At 35.1% G+C, this 16,740-nt stretch overlaps 1 protein-coding gene across 1 annotated transcript in view; it reads left to right on the top strand.

Annotated features, from left to right (window-relative positions):
* LOC101740617 (MOXD1 homolog 1) overlaps positions 1 to 16,740 on the top strand; it is a 70,954-nt gene that overhangs the window by 24,356 nt on the left and 29,858 nt on the right. Inside the window, exon 2 of the mRNA XM_038018995.2 lies at positions 8,252 to 8,730. Coding sequence (XP_037874923.1) covers positions 8,293 to 8,730 — 438 coding nt within the window. The 5' untranslated portion in view covers positions 8,252 to 8,292. The remainder of the gene's footprint in view (positions 1 to 8,251; positions 8,731 to 16,740) is intronic.

The following is a 16,740-nucleotide window of genomic DNA, read 5'->3' as shown; positions in this document are numbered from 1 at the left end:
AAAGTCACTAAGGTTAAACAAAGCTATTTCGAAGTTGATATTTGAACCATTTTCAAAGTCAGTGGCCTTAACAGTAGCTCTTTTAATACAAGTTGAATAACTTCGTCCGTTTCTTCACAAATTGAAACACGGAGTGGATTATAATAATTTCCAGATCACAAGAAGCAGGATTTGTTACAATTATTACTTCGATCTTGTCATGGTTAATAAATACCTACGTATATCGGTCTAATATGGTATGAGTATACTATACAAACTATTTCCATATGGTTTGGTCTTCGATATTCATATTTTATGTCACCGCAGCTTATCTTTTCTATTTCACTGCATAATTGTGTGCGATGCACGCTAAGAAACTTTAAAATGACATATAAGGACACGCTAAAGGTGTTTTATGCGTGTTAAAAATAAATTTTATCGATTATTCCTTACAGCCGATTAAAATCAACAATCGATTATTAAACTAACTATAAAACAAAATCCGCAGCTCGAATTAAAGATTATCTCGGCTTGTCGAGTCCGTGAGAAACGTTTTTTTTTTTTTGTTATATTCATATGGTCCACTGGAAGGACTATTCGGTTTGGATCTCACGGCATTCCGTACCGTACTGTGTTAAGGGTAAGTGTAATAGAAGTTTTTGTTCCATTCAATTGATATAACTTTTATAAATTCCATTAGAAAGTTTTTGCCAAACTAGTGTATTACCTTTCATCTGTATGTATGAGTGACATTAAATTACATTTCTTACAAACATATTTTATATTTTTGTAACGTCATGAAACTAGGCAATTTTTGAACTTATGATTACAATTATCGATGATAAATCTAGTAGGATTATTATAGACTCATTGACTTTGTGCCTATTAGATTGTCTCAATGTGTAATATGTTCGTTCATGTTAACAATAGTCACAAGAAAAGACGCCCTACGTAATTACGCACATTATATTTTTTGGAGTTTTATATTGTATTGCTAAGACAGCTAAAATTTCACGCTAAATGTTTAATTTAAATATTATTTCGACTGAGACGAACCGTTTTGCGACTAAAACGAACCGCCGGTCAATGATTCACTGCCAAAACGAACTTCTACTATAGGAAGTCTTATTCTTACCACGGATCTACTGGTGGTAGGACCTCTTGTGAGTCCGCGCGGGTAGGTACCACCAGCCTGCCTATTTCTGCCGTAAAACAGCAATGCGTTTCGGTTCGAAGGGTGGGGCAGCCGTTGTAACTATACTTGAGACCTCAGAGCTTATGTCTCAAGATGGGTGGCGCATTTACGTTGTAGATGTCTATGGGCTCCAGTAACCACTTAACACCAGGTGGGCCGTGAGCTCGTCCACCCATCTAAGCAATAAATAAAGAAACCGTTCTTGGAATTGTAACATCGGATCTCATGTCTTCAAATTCGCGTCTTCATACACGCCGTGATGTCAATGGGCCGCTAAACACCAGGTGTGTTGAGAGCTCACCTGCTCGTTTTAGCGAGTAGAATTAAATAAAACTCATCGTGTATTTCGTTTTCTTTGTTTAACTACGTTCCAATGTTTACTGGGCAAGTAACTCGACGGTCTACTATCTTAGATTCATATTATTCTTGTTTTGTTTTTGTCCGAACGCTGAGTGTAACGTTTGTTTTTTATATTTAATTTTTTATTTGTACCCAACAAAAACTCGGGCTTCGTTGTTGTTCGCAATTAATTTTAGCAAAAACAATTTTATTAACATCGCGTATAAAATATAAGCGTTAAACTTGTGAACTAAAATATAATTATCTATTGTATTATTACATGAACCGTTGCTGTTGTGTACAAAATTAATTGAATACATTTTTTTTTTTTAATGTAACAAAGTCACTGAACTCGTCTCGAAAAAAAATTAGTTTGTAAATGGAAATAATCTTTGAAAATAAATGAGGTGTGCATGCTTTGAACGAGAAATAAGAAAAAATAAGAGGACTGCGTGATTATATAAGTAGGTACATTCGTGAATACAAAAATTCTTTTTAATATAACAAAGTCACTGAACTCGTCTCGAAAAAAAACTTAGTTTTTAGATGGAATTTTGAAAGTAAATGAGGTGTGCATGCTTTGAAAGAGAAATAAGAAAAAATAAGAGGACTTTCTTAAATACGTATATTCGTTTGTCTTTTAAATAGGAACTGACTGGCTCTGTAATCAAAGATCTCCTACAACTCCAACTAGTGTTTCATTATACGATAAAAAGTTTCGCTCTTCTGGGAAATCAGCTATTTGGTATCGTCAACGTTCAATTTACGACCCTCGGGACGTATCGGTGGATAAAATGTTGATGTAATTCTTTCACAGAATTTTTCTATAAAATATTTCCATTTTTTTCTCCGTAGATCGTTTGCTCTTGTCTGGTTTCGTTGAATAAAAGCTTTTTTCACTTTCACGAAAATTACAGCAGCAGGTCGTAATTTCATAAGTTTCATTACTGGGATTCAATTTATAAACACCATCAGCATTTTCACGAAAAAATTTACTATAAAGATATAAAAATTAAGGTGAAGTGAGGAAGAAGTGCCTTTGAAGTACGATCTTAAAGTATCTAATTTTGTATTAGTCAATGTTTTTGCGTTGATTTACGGTGAATTGCTGTGGCTATGAATAAACACAGATGAAATTGCTGTTGTTTATAATTATCGATTGTAAAACTCCACTTCCACTAGTCAGGAAATAATACACAGAGTGCAGTAGTTTACTCAATTCTGTATTGCTTTATTTGTAACTCCACTTTTACAATCTTTAGACATCTGCTCATTACTGAATACACTGATTTCTGTGTCGTTTTTCAGACTACCGCCTTTTTTATTATGTCACGTCCCTACTACTGCCATTGCTCCCACTAACAGTGTTGCTATTTGACAATCCGATAATTGCCTTAAGTTTAATATGATACATTTTATTATTTTTGTTTTAATTATTTTACAATAAACCTTACACGATGTAGTATACGAATAAAAGATACAGTTGGAATCGATATGTGACGCATTGACTCCCAAGGCAAAGGAAATAAGCAATGATGAAAGGTCAGAACATTAATTCATTGGTCTACCTAACCTTTGTTGTGTTAACATAACAAAAACATGAAGCAATTACATTATTAAGCGGAAAAAGGCTTATTGCGTTATTTAATCCACATGTTCCGCATCAAACAATACTTATTCCAGACACGTGTGCCGTTAAATACCGCCTCCCTGGTTACAGGATAAACAAAAACATTACCGTTATTTCTCATAGTTTGTTGCAAAGCAAATGCACGTCATGGGTAATTAGACTCGACTGATTTATGCAAATAGAAAGGTATATTGTCGGACCATGTAATATTTATTGATTAGTAGAAATAAATATTACCGGTAAGAAGTTTTCTAATCCGTGGAATGTGGATTGGAGTTCCTGTTTTCTAGTTACAAAATTTTTGTCACATTTAAAATAATGTTATTGAAACCAGTTACACAGTGTGAATTAGAAAAAGTATTGAGTGTTTAAATCAAACGGTCAACGCTGCTTACTTGGACGTTAACCACGATCAATTTTATACTTAATTAGACAGTGGAATCGTCAACCTTTGTTGGCCGGTCAATGTCATTATCAATGTGATACTATTAATCCACAAAACAATTAGCGTCACAAAGTGTCAGTGTGCATACTACCATCCTAACTAAAAAGGCTGTAATTCAAAATTAAAAAAATGCCAATTGTATATACCAGGTTAGACCACAGCATTCACGCTGTCGTGTATATATTCTCCAATTGCCACCCAAATGCGAATTCAAAAAACGAAAACACCAAAAAAAGTTGAAGATTTAGATTTAGTTCCCAATCGCCGTGCCTATAAGCCAAACGGTGATACTAAATAAGCCATTTCTGTTACTAATGACACAATACTACCTCTGGACGACAAAGTCACAACAGCTGCTCTACAAGCCCATTACCGGTGCCAGCGACAATTCCCGCTTAAAGTTGTCCGTTGACGGCGGATGGAAGTTTCTTATCGTTAGAAAAGCAATGAATGCCGATTAAAATAGCAGAATGCGTAATCCGGTTCCATTCATTGACTCAGTTAATGTTCTAAAATGATAATGTAAATAGCGTATATAGATAGAAATGATTCACTATTTTCTACAGATATTCTTGTTTCCTCACAAATGTGTTAACACGTAATAGATTTATTTATAGTTTTCACAGGGGAGATGATTGACCAGCTTCTTGGATCACTTACATATCATATCCAAATCGTCAATCATAAAATTGACAGCGGCGATAGATATATTGTTAACGAGCTGTCAAAGTTCTCCGTTCGTGACGAGATTCCACTTCTGAACCATGAATGCTTGGCGTTGAGATTTCATATGATTTACATACATATTTTATTTATCTATATATTAATACGTGAAGCAAAAACTTTGTATCCCTTTTTACGAAAATTGCGCGGACGGAGGAGTATGCAATTTTCCACACTTATAGAGAATATAGAGAAGAAGTGCACAATGCTAATATTTTTTTTAAATAATGCATGAAAGATACTTTAAATCAATAAAGAAAACATTACACACACTACATACCATGTATTTGACGCACACACGCATGCATACTATTTATTGTCAAACTTTTGTTCTTGACGTCTGTGGTCTAATTGAGAATAGGTTAAATATTGTTTGTCTTTGTTAATATTTTTTATAGTATAGTCTTGGCGAAATTTCTGATTATAGAAGTATAAAATACAATTATAATAGTGTACAAACTTACAATTCCAATTAATTATAGTCGAATTTCGACTACTGCGGGACCTCTAGTTAAATATTAATTGTCTAAAATTGTACTTTAATGTAATTAGCATAAGACAACATTTAATGCTTTGATTGGAAGTAAACCTCATATTAACAGTACTCAAGAAATGAAAGTAAGCAATTATGTACATTTGTTTTATTAAAACGTTTACGTTAAGTATGTTTTAAATAAAGAAATTAAAGGGAAAAAAATAGATTTAACGACTGAAACTATCTCTCACGAATATCTAAAGTAAGTGTGACTATTTGTAAAAACGCGAGATGTTCTATTGGGCAATAAAAACAAATTTGGTCAAACAAACGAGACATTTTATAAGAAATGTTTTTCTTTTTCGTCTTATAGTTCTTATAACTAGAGCAAATTATTGGTTGCCTATTCGTTGTATAACTAGTGAGTCATGGAACCATTTCGTACCTCCTTATGAAGCACTCGTCTGTTTTGTGGATCAAAGAACAAAAAAAATAATGAAATATTTCAAGTCGATTTACAAATATAAAAAAAACAAACCTTTGTACCATGACGTATATTGGTACAATTATTAAACATTAAGAAACATACTCTGTTGTTCCAGCATTATCTTTGCAATCTCTATATATAAAAATGAATTGCTGTTCGTTAGTCTCGCTAAAACTCGAGAACGGCTAAACCGATTTGGCTAATTTTGGTCTTGAATTATTTGTGGAAGTCCAGAGAAGGTTTAAAAGGTAGATAAATATGAAAATGCTCGGTATTAAATAAAAATAACAATTTTGTTTTTCCTTTGATGTGTCCCCCGTCGGTCTTTTATTTATCGATTGAGGCACTACGAAGTCTGCCGGGTCAGCTAGTCTAGAATAAAATAGATTAATACACACTTGCAATCTATCTTTTAAAAATCATAATCACCAACATTGCATCTCCGAGATTGTCTTTTACCAGCTACCCCAATAAAGCTACAAAAAAACTTATGCTTTTATCCGGCCGCGTTTTTGTCCGTCGGTAAATTTAATTATCAATTTCGATGCAGTCTACTGTGGACGTATTAGGTTACCTGTTTTTGCCCTTAATACAAGCCTCTGTGAAAAAGAATTTTGTTTTTATTTCATCAAATGACCCTCGCTTTGAAGAGTAGCAATAAATGTAAAAGTCAAATAAAATCCATTATAGAAATTTAAATAAATTACAGACTTATACATTTTATTAGTTTTTTGTTAAAATTGAAAAACCCAGACTAACGATAAGCACGCAGATTGTTAGAAACTTCGTAGTGCAACAAACTGTTGTTAAAAATCAAAAAATCAATAAACCTATTTGTCAACCTCAAGGTTGCTCGACGAGGCGTGAATTTCTAGTTCCATTATTATTTATAACGACTTCGGCGCGGTTTTGACTTCCTCCCAATAAGTGGATAATGATCGGTTATCTCGTTTTGTTCGGAGACCGCAATTGGTGCAGTTTTTTGTTGTCTTTCCGTTCCGTATCCATGGATAGATTGTAAGAAAATTTGAATCGATTACCGACCGGAGTGGACTTGTTTGATCGTGTGCTTGGTTTTTATGATACCTATAGCTCCCAGGGTGTTTCTGCACTGTCCAATTGGCTGGTCAGTTGAAGTACGTTCTTCCAAAATTTCTTGCTTTTTTTTTTGCCATGTGTCCATCCTTAAGTTATTAAACTAAGATGATTAGATTGTGACTTTATTTTGTGGAAAGCTAGAAACTTTCACGGTCACTATCAAATTTTGAATTTTTTTATTTTTTTTTATTGCTTAGATGGATGGACGAGCTCACAGCCCACCTGATGTTAAGTGGTCACTGGAGCCCATAGACATCTACAACGTAAATGCGCCACCCACCTTGAGATATGAGTTCTAAGGTCTCAGTATAGTTACAACGGCTGCCCCGCCCTTCGTACCGAATCGCATCACTGCTTCATGGCTGAAATAGGCAGGGTGGTGGTACCTACCCGTACAGACTCACAGGAGGTCTTACCGCCAGTTATAAACTGCCTTTTATGCCTTCAAAACCATTATAAAATCTCTTTTAGATCACTGTCAATTGACATAAGTTTTGAAGCTAATTGAAAATAGCATATAAGTGTTATGGATTTTGATACCCAAGTATGTATTTAAATATTACCAATTGTAGGACATGTGAACTATTAGATTTTTGACTTTTAACGACCTTTTTTTGATTATGTAACGTATCTGTGTGATTATTCTGGTTGGCATGTAATATTATGATAGTGAAACTGTTATTTGATTTACGTTAACTTCCCGCTAATCTCGTTAACATCCATGCGACACAGTATTCGTACGTGTAAACATAGTCGTATGATTTATTCAGAGATTTGCTCGTAAATTCTGCGAGAGCGACTCGCCCCAGGGAACAGATGGCGTATCCGAGTTTTTTTGGCCCGAAACTAAATTCTCACGTTTATTTTTCATACTCGTTTTGCTTCCGTGAACTTTTCGAAATGAACATTTTAAGGATACTAGAGGTCCCGCGCTAGTCGAAATTCGACTATAATTGGAATTGTAAATTTGTACACTATTATGATTGTATTTTATACTTCTATAATCACAAATTTCGCCAAGGCTACACTATAAAAAAATATTAATAAAGACAAACAATATTTAATCTATTCTCAATTTGATAACAGACGTCAAGAACAAAAGTTTGACAATAAATAGTATGCATGCGTGTGTGCGTCAAATACATGGTGTGTAGTGTGTGTGTAATGTTTTCTTTATTGATTTAACGTATCTTTTATGCATTATTTAAAAAAAATTAGCATTGTGCACTTCTTCTCTATATTCTCTATAAGTGTGGAACATTTCATACTCCTCCGTCCGCGCAATTTTCGTAAAAAGGGATACAAAATTTTTGCTTCACGTGTTAATATATAGATGCCTACGTATTGTGAAATTCAAGTATGATTTCGATTTTGAATTCCTAATTAGTTAATTGGTGTAAATCGCTTATTGATTCGCTTCACTTCTGTCTTCACAATATTATAATAAATAAACACAGTCTTCGTAAAAACTTAATGAAAATATAAAATTTAGGTGTTTGTTAATAATAACCAAATTGGGCAATTTCGTGAATAGGTTCGTTTTATGGAACTATTGACTCATTCAGATGACGGCGCCTAACTGTGACTAGTATGCTAATCAAATAAAAACCGCTACTACAAGTCTTCGATAATCACTGGGCTCGTCTCCGGAACGAGTTATTATATCGACCGCGTTCATTATTTCGAAGCTGGTTTTTTGTCGTTTCTGTGGTAGTGGTCATGCCGGAAACGTTACCTGTATTGATTGCATCCTTGTAAAACAATATTTTTTTTAACTCTTGATTAATACAACAGTGTTACTTCAATAAATACTTGAAAGCCTCATGTTGACTTTAAAAGTGATAATTATATAGATATTAATGTGTATTTTCTTGTTTCAGGTATTTTTTAAGATATGAACAAACAACAATAAGCATCAGAAATGCAGCTCCAACTAGTTTTAACATTGTGTGTAATTTTATTATGCGACGCAAAGCTGCCGCGGTTCAGACAGCTGATTCAACCCAACGAGCTACCAGCGAATCTCACGCAGAACTCGCAAACGTTAAGACATCGACAAACAGAATCGAAAAATGAGAAAACTAGTCGAATAGCCGATCAGTACAGACAGAGGCATCGGAGGGACGTGTTCGATTCAACTTCTTACGAATCGAGTTTGATATGGGCTCACTCCGAGAGATTAGATCAAAATGGCGACGTTGTCCTAAGATGGGTGTACTCGGATTCGAGTATAACGTTTAGGTTGGAGGCGAGAACTCTTGGTTACGTCGGCTTAGGATTTAATACTGTTGGGAACATGAGAGGCGCAGATTTGGTAGTCGGCTGGGTCGACGACAGGAATGGCAACGCTCAGATTGTGGTGAGTTTGATCAAGATTTTAAAACAGCTGTTCCTTTATTCTCACGGTCTTGGGTTGCTCGAAGTATGCTTTTTTTTTGTCCCAATCAAGTTTTGACTTTTTGAATTAAGAAACAAATTACTAATGATTCAGCAGCATTCAGCAGTCCACATATCGCACATACGGTGCGTCAGTCACTTATGCAATTTTTGTTAACACTGAACTGAGTATGAGAAAATACAATTTTTAATAGTTATTAGTAAGACGAGCGAGATTTTTGCTTTTACTGATGAAGTTTAAAGTTGTAGTGTAAATATTATCATTTTATTTCTATAGCCTAGCAGAACTATATAAGATGTTGAATATTCCAATGTTTCTCCTGAAAAATTACATAATTTGCATAAGTGATGTTATTGCATCGTATGTGCGAATATGTAACTCGATTACAACTAGAATTACAGAATACATTACCGGTTGTCGGTTTACAGATTTATACATAAATTCAGTCATTCGAGTATTAGGGTTAGTGCATAAGGTAATCTAGGTACGTACCTACTTGGTATCTTATAAGCTTAACAGATCTGTTAATGTAAACTTGAGTCACAACATCTACCTTGGAATTCTAAGAAATAAATAGGTACCTACATAGTCTTATTTGAACACGAATGATTCAGTGCACGTTTGATGTAAAAGAGATCGTATGAAAATACAAAAAAAAAAAAAAAAAATTAGGAGTACTTTTATAATTGACTCTTTCTCCTTGTAATTCAAGTGATGTGAATGTCGAATAGTACTTTTTCAATGGAAACAATAGTTTGCGGTTTTTGATCCCGCGTCAACGTCCGGTGAGCGAACCGTGTCGGTCATCACTATGTACGGCTTCGATTCGTCTATGGGAGGTCGGGGTTAGCGATGCACCTTGCGCCATGAGAAACTAGAAGAACCGCGTTAACAGAAATATTCACGTTTTCTTCGACGTAGACGGGGCAAAGCTGACGTGCGCTAACTTGGATACTAACGCTAATACTAGATAAGACAAGGCAATATCGGAGTTTTTTTTTATTGCTTAGCTGGGTGGACGAGCTCACAGCCCACCTGTTAAGTGGTTACTGGAGCCCATCGACATCATAAGTGGCGCCACCCACTTTGAGATATGAGTTCTAAGGTAGTTACAACGGCTTCCCCACCATTCAAACCGAGTCTTAATTGCATTGAAATAAAGGCTATCTTAGATAGGAACGTGTAGCTTTGCGGCAAAAATAGGATAAATACGATTTGCTTGGGCTTCGTAATACCGTCCCAGGCAGTATTTATATCTCAAAAATATCTTAAATCTCAAAAATAGACAAAATAATTTAAAGAACTCAATTAAAATGAAAAAATTAACCAACTTCAACTAATATCAATTTCCCTGTTTTCATTGAATTTTAATACAAATGTACCGAGGAAGACTTAAGAGATATCTCGATAGTAAATGAACGACAAGTTTCTTGTTCTTATCAAATGCTCCGGAACATAGCAATTAATGTGAATGAATGCATCCTGTGCTAAGAGAGACTTGAAATTACTGTGTTAAATAATTTTGAAGTTCTAAAACAGTGATTCTCAACCACTGTTCCGCGGCACTTTTGTTTGCCGCCAAATTTCAAAAGTGAGCCGTAAAATTTTGCGAATATATAATAATGTTAATATTATTAAATTATATCATTTTAAAAGAAAAATATTTTAAACATGAATATATCTTTAAATCCACAAAAAAAATGTATAGTATATTTTAGTTTATTTCGTATATTAAAATTTTTTGATAAACTATTTATGGAGTGTGTTGTAGTAAGTAAATAATTTTTATCTTTTTTTTCGTGTGCCGCCAAATTTTGAAATCGTTAAATATGTGCCGCAACAAAAAAAAGGTTGAGAATCACTGTTCTAAAACATATCCGATTAGAGCATGCATAAAAAAATACACTCTACGAAAGTAGTACCTACCGTTTATTTTTCTACGTCAATTGGTGTAAATATTCCTTTTTACAAAATTAAATATCTTACGCAATCGATGTTTTTTTTTTCGCAATTTTGTCCATTAAATGAATGTGCACTTAGCATTAACCGGGTCGGTAGCTCGTTTATTTACTTATAATGTAAACATTCTTTTTTATTGCTTTGATCGGTGGACGAACTTACGATCCACCTGCTGTTAAGTGGTTACCGGAGCCCAAGACATTGACAACGGAAGCCACCACTCACCTTGAAATGATGAGTTTTAAGTATCAGATTTTATAGCAGAACGTATTATTACTTCAAGGCAGAAATAGGTAGGGTTGTAATACACAAACATGCAGGATCACTAGACGCCCTACCGCCAATAAAGGTGATATTTCAATGTTAAATCTGGTGCTAGGACCTCTTGTGAGTCCGCACGGGTGGGTACCGCCACCCTGCTTGTTTCTGCCGTGAAGCAGTAATGCGTTTCGGTTTGAAGGGTAGGGCAGCCGTTGTAACTATACTGAGACCTTAGAATTTATATCTCAAGGTAGGTGGCGCTTTTACGATTGTAGATGTCTATGGGCTCCAGTAACCACTTAACACCAGGTGAGCTGTGAGCTCGTGCACCCATCTAAGCAATAAAAAAAATATACAAATAATGATGAAATAAAATTACTATCATTTGAATAACTCGTATTGTCATTAATGAACTATAATGAATGTAAAATTAATGTTATGAATAAATGAAACCAGAATACGCACATTATGTTAATTATTCGGAGTTTTGAGGTAGACGGCTTGTCTGTTCTAAACAATCACGAACCAAGTTGAATGAGTTCTGATGAATGATATGAGTCGACTATTATCAAAGCCGGCAATCTGACTTTTGAACAATGATTGGTAAATCAGAAAAACGAATTATTGACTTTGTATTCCATTGGCAGTCACAAAACTCTTCGGAACGACATCTTAGATAAATAACAGGTTAACTATTAACCTTTATTTAATGCAGGTTTTGAACCGTATTCTTTGAAGGAGACGATTATATTCAAATCAATCTGTATTGACATATCAATAATTTTTTTTTGTCCAAATGCACAGATTGCCACCTTTGATAATAGACGACTCATATGGCTGATTTAAATTTTCTACTTTATCCCGTATACTGACGGAGATTTGACCGAATGAACGTCGCTTCCTAATGCCCGTGCATCCTTTGCAAAATGTTTTCTTTAGCGTTTTCTACCTAAGCTGATGGCATTGAGAGATCATTTCAGCGTAGCCTTAACAAGTAGGTGAGCTCACGGGGCTCGAATCTGACGACGTTGCTAAAACAAACCCTAGAAAGAGCAGTGCTTCGCAAAATTTACCACCGGATCGGGAACGCGACCCACTGAGAAGATCCGGCGAGAAACTCGGTGGGCTGTATCTGTGGGACTTTAGCGTATTGTCGTGTGCTGGACTTTAATAAGCTAGAAGGTGAGACAAGTATTTGGAGGCAGTCGTGATTAACGTCGAATAACTATTATAATTATCGACCAATGATCAAAATTCGATTATAAACATTGACTGTTCTAGTTTTTTATTTACTCTTTTTATGATATTCTCTCTTTTGTTTTGTTATGTACATATATTAAAAAAAAAGGTGATCAGTTCCTAATATTATATATTGATGGCATCATCATCGCATTACACAGAAAATCGTATATAGGTAATAGTAAAAAAAGTATACATAAAGCAATTTATAGGTTTGTTATACATACCCGATCCTGTGCACCGAATGCTAAACAGTCGACGTTGCCCTAAACACGTTATTACGGATCCTCCCCATCCATTAACGGTGCTATTAGGTACCTCAAGCACCGGTTACCGTCCTCGTCGAACCCGTCGCTTGCGACGAAGGGCTCGACGAGAGAATTATTCTATACACATAGCCCACTGAATTTCTTGCCGGATCTTCTCAGTGGGTCGCGTTTCCTATCCGGTGGTAGATTCTGCGAAGCACTGCTCTTGCTAGGGCCAGTGTTAGCAACACTCCCGGTTTGAGCCCCGTGAGCTCACCTACACGTCAAGGAGAAGCTGAAATAGCCTCTCAAGTCTATCAGCATAAGTCTCTTCTAAAAACCCTCGAGAGGATTATCTGAATGATAATACAATTAAAATTGATGAGTGTAGAAGTGGTTAAAAGTTACAGAGAATAATATGCAATATGTGACAATTAACTAATGAAGACCGAATTATCTTACTAACAATAGTTTTGAGTCTAATCTGCGAACTAAAACATACCTTATAGTTTCTCTATGACTGAAGCTTTGTTTTCTGAGGGGCTTATTGTAACAACAATGAAACTAAAGATAAACAGTTACACGATGGATAAGCTACGCGTGGAAAACTTTATTGTCAACGAACAAAGGACTGTAATCTTCATACGTTAGGCATGTAAATAACATTCGAAACTAGGCTTTTGTGCCTTCGACACAAGGAATACTATTCAATGTAATAAAAAACACTGGAATATTATATACACATAGTAGCGCTTATTTGGAATGGCTTATATTAGTTATGAATTTTGTTTGTCGACTTTAATTCACTTTTAGGAGAGAGCTTACGAAGAATACTCCTATTCAAATATTTATGTAAAATACCGATGATATATCAATTTCAATATTACAAAAATGTATCGGAAATAGTTCATTCTTGAAAATGTATATAACAATACTTAAGACGCGATGATTGTTCGCTGCTTCTTCTTTCCTCAATATATGAATTTTCTGTTATAGTTATTTTTATAGAATATGTATCTATAATCTAAATTTCATTGTCAAAATCATATCACGTACCTTCATATTTAGAATGTGTATAAACGTAAAAAGCATGTTTCACTAACGAAATTAATAGTAATCTTATTATTATTCACGGCGAACTTATTGTAAGTACTTCATGAGTCACTGTTTAAAAAGTTGCTTTAGGGTTGCCCCTTATGGAAATAAGTCGTTTAAGGAAATAAGCAAAGGCATTTTTTTCGTGTTAACACCTATTAGGTTTTTAAGAATCATTCAAGTTTAAATTATGTAATTTCATCGTTCAACTTTCAACATTAAGTTGTTCTGATTTCTTATATATTTGAATCGTTAAAATATCTTCTGAAGTAAAAATACTGAAGTAAGTCGGAAATTTTGAATTTCTTTTTTTTTTTCATCTTAGTAACTCATGTTTATCTATCAATCTCTAGAATGTAGGATAGTGGATAATAGTGTAAATAATTGAATATATTTTTATCATTAAAATCCTTTTACCATAAAAATCGAAGTAGAATCTCACTAGTGAAAGAAAGAAAAAGACATTTGTATCTTGTAATCTGGAAAGGAATTTAGTTATTCTCTAATTTATAATACCGCCTATTTAATCAGCTTAATGCGGAAACTTGCTATGTTGTGATTGTTCCTAAATCTATTTATTGTATATATTTGTTTGTATTTACATTATGATATTCCAGTTGTCACGTTCGTCGTCTGGCAACATTGGGTGTACGTAGAGATTTGGATTTTTTTTATGTTTTGTAGGTACTGTATGTATATCCCATAGGGAGTTTTGCAAGTAATTATTCGGGATGATTTATGCAAAAACCTAACAACAACCGTTTTCATAATATTAATCGCAATCGGATAAAAACATATAAAATTAAGTACGTAATTGAGCAGCATTACATAATTCAATAAGTATTTTATATATTATAATTATTTGAAGATCATTCAGTAGTTATTGATAAGGACAAACAACTAAAACAAAATTCGGAGAAAAACCATTAAACAAATTGGATTCAACTCGGTTGTGTTCTAAGAGTTAATTACTAATTATAAAACACATTCAATTTACATAAACACATAACGGTACTAATCAAACGACAGCCTATCTTACATTCGAATAATATTAAAGGTTATGTAAGCAGTTAGCAAGGCTTAATAACTTTTTTTATGTCTTTCGCGGTCGCTTTCAACTGAAGAATGAATATGAGATAAAGACAGTAAAATCGATTTTGAGTATCACATCAAAAGATTGAGTTCAACGGTAATTCGATAAGGCTATACGTCATAATAATCGCTTTATCGTTGCCGCCGCTAACTGCTCCCCGAATCTTGATCACGCAGGAGCCAGTCACCGTCGACGCCCTAGACACGTCCTTACGGATCCATTAGGTCCAATAACCTTTGCATTAGACGCCTTCAGCTCTAACACTAGGGGCAGGCTTAGGGACCCCGGTAACCGTACTCGTCGAACTCGACAAAGCGTTCGACGTGCAACCTAACCGATGAATCAGCTCGCCGAGTTTCTCGCCGGATCTTCTCAGCGGGTCGCGATTCCGATCCGGTAGTAGATTCATTCGCGAAGCACCTGCTCTTGAGCTGCTAGGTCTCCTTCGGAGACGCTCGGGCAGCTGTTAGCAAATCCCACCCCTTCTGGCTGAGTCTTTGCTCGCCCACCTGTCCTGGTAAACTAGAAAGGCCTCCGGGCCACCAGTAATCCTTCAATCATAAAAAAAGACTGAGTTGACTGAATCGAAAATGAATTTCAACGGTAGCCCTAACACGATAGCTGTCAACGGCAAATAATGGAAAATTCAAATTAGTATTCAACGAAACTTGACTAGAGCAGGCTTCGGGAATTCCGCGCGCGAATGTCGCGATCAAACGAATGTGCCAACGTGTCGTGTTCAGGTTTCGCACGCATAAACACTGTTCAAAACGACGTACGTAATCTGCTTAATTTATGCTCAATGTAAACAGTGGATACTATTTTGCGGTAGATGACCCGCCTGCTAATAAGCTGTTACGGCAAATGACGTCATTTTCAAACCGTGAGCTCAAACTATCAATAGTTTTACCTCCCCTTCAAATTGGTGCGCATGACGGCCTCGATACACAGAAATAGGCCGAATGCTGCTAGTATACTGCGACCTTAGAACTTATATCTTAAGGTGGATGACGCATTTACGTTGTAGATGTCTATAGGCTTTGGTAACTTAACAACAGGTGGGTTATAGGTTCGTCCAGCCATCTAAGCAATAAAAATAAAGTAGATGTCCATTTCGGCTGACATCTCTGTTAAGACTATCACGAAAAACATCTTTCTATTTTTCAAAGTTTCTCAAAGTGAGCCTTTTTTCAACGTTTCTCAAAGTGAATCTTTTTTCAATGTTTCCCAAAGTGAGTTTATTAATATTTAGCGTGCGAGTACATGAAACATACCTACATATGTATAATCAAAATTCTTGAATTTCGAAGCGTCCTAAATTACGGTGATCAGTACGCGTGAGTCACCCGTTTAAATTAACTTATCAGTCTACATTTCAAGGCATCATAAAATGTATAATTAAAGTTCGTTTACTGCAATCGCGGCTCCTTTATTACAGGTTTCGGGAAATTCAATCGCCCATGCACAATGATCGGGCCTATTCCTTGGATTTTTCCAAGATTTTGACACTAAGACGTGATTCAGCAGTATTTTAAAAGCGTTTTTGATTAACTATTTTAACTATAGTTGTAACTATAATTGTAACTTTACTTGAGATCTTAGAACTTATATTATCTCAAGGTGGGTGGCGCATTTACGTTGTGAATGTCTATGGGCTCCAGTAACCACTTAACACCAGGTCGGCTGTGAGCTCGTCCACCCATCTAAGCAATAAAAAAAAACATAGTTAGATTACAATAAATAATTTCTAAGTCATCATTTTTGATTTATGAAATACGAAAATTGAATTAAACTAAAACTACCAATCAATCCGTAATACATCTAATTTAGTTACCGCGATCAGTCCGTAAGGTGCTTTTTAATTTAATCCAGAAAGCCCTTAGGTCATAATCACTGGTCAACCAATTTCGTGAAGATAATTGATACCGGGATTCTTCGAGATGGGCATCCGTCATAGAAAATTTATCGGTGCGTTCTATTAGATACTTAGTTTTATAGCCTATTCGTCCCTGGAAGTTGGAAGCGTAAAAAGGTATCTTATTGATGGTGATTGGAAAAGTTCGATTATTGTTCGAG

Source organism: Bombyx mori, chromosome 3 (assembly GCF_030269925.1).
Source record: "Bombyx mori chromosome 3, ASM3026992v2".
Taxonomy (NCBI): domain Eukaryota; kingdom Metazoa; phylum Arthropoda; class Insecta; order Lepidoptera; family Bombycidae; genus Bombyx; species Bombyx mori.
This window is presented reverse-complemented; position numbering and strand designations above follow the sequence as displayed.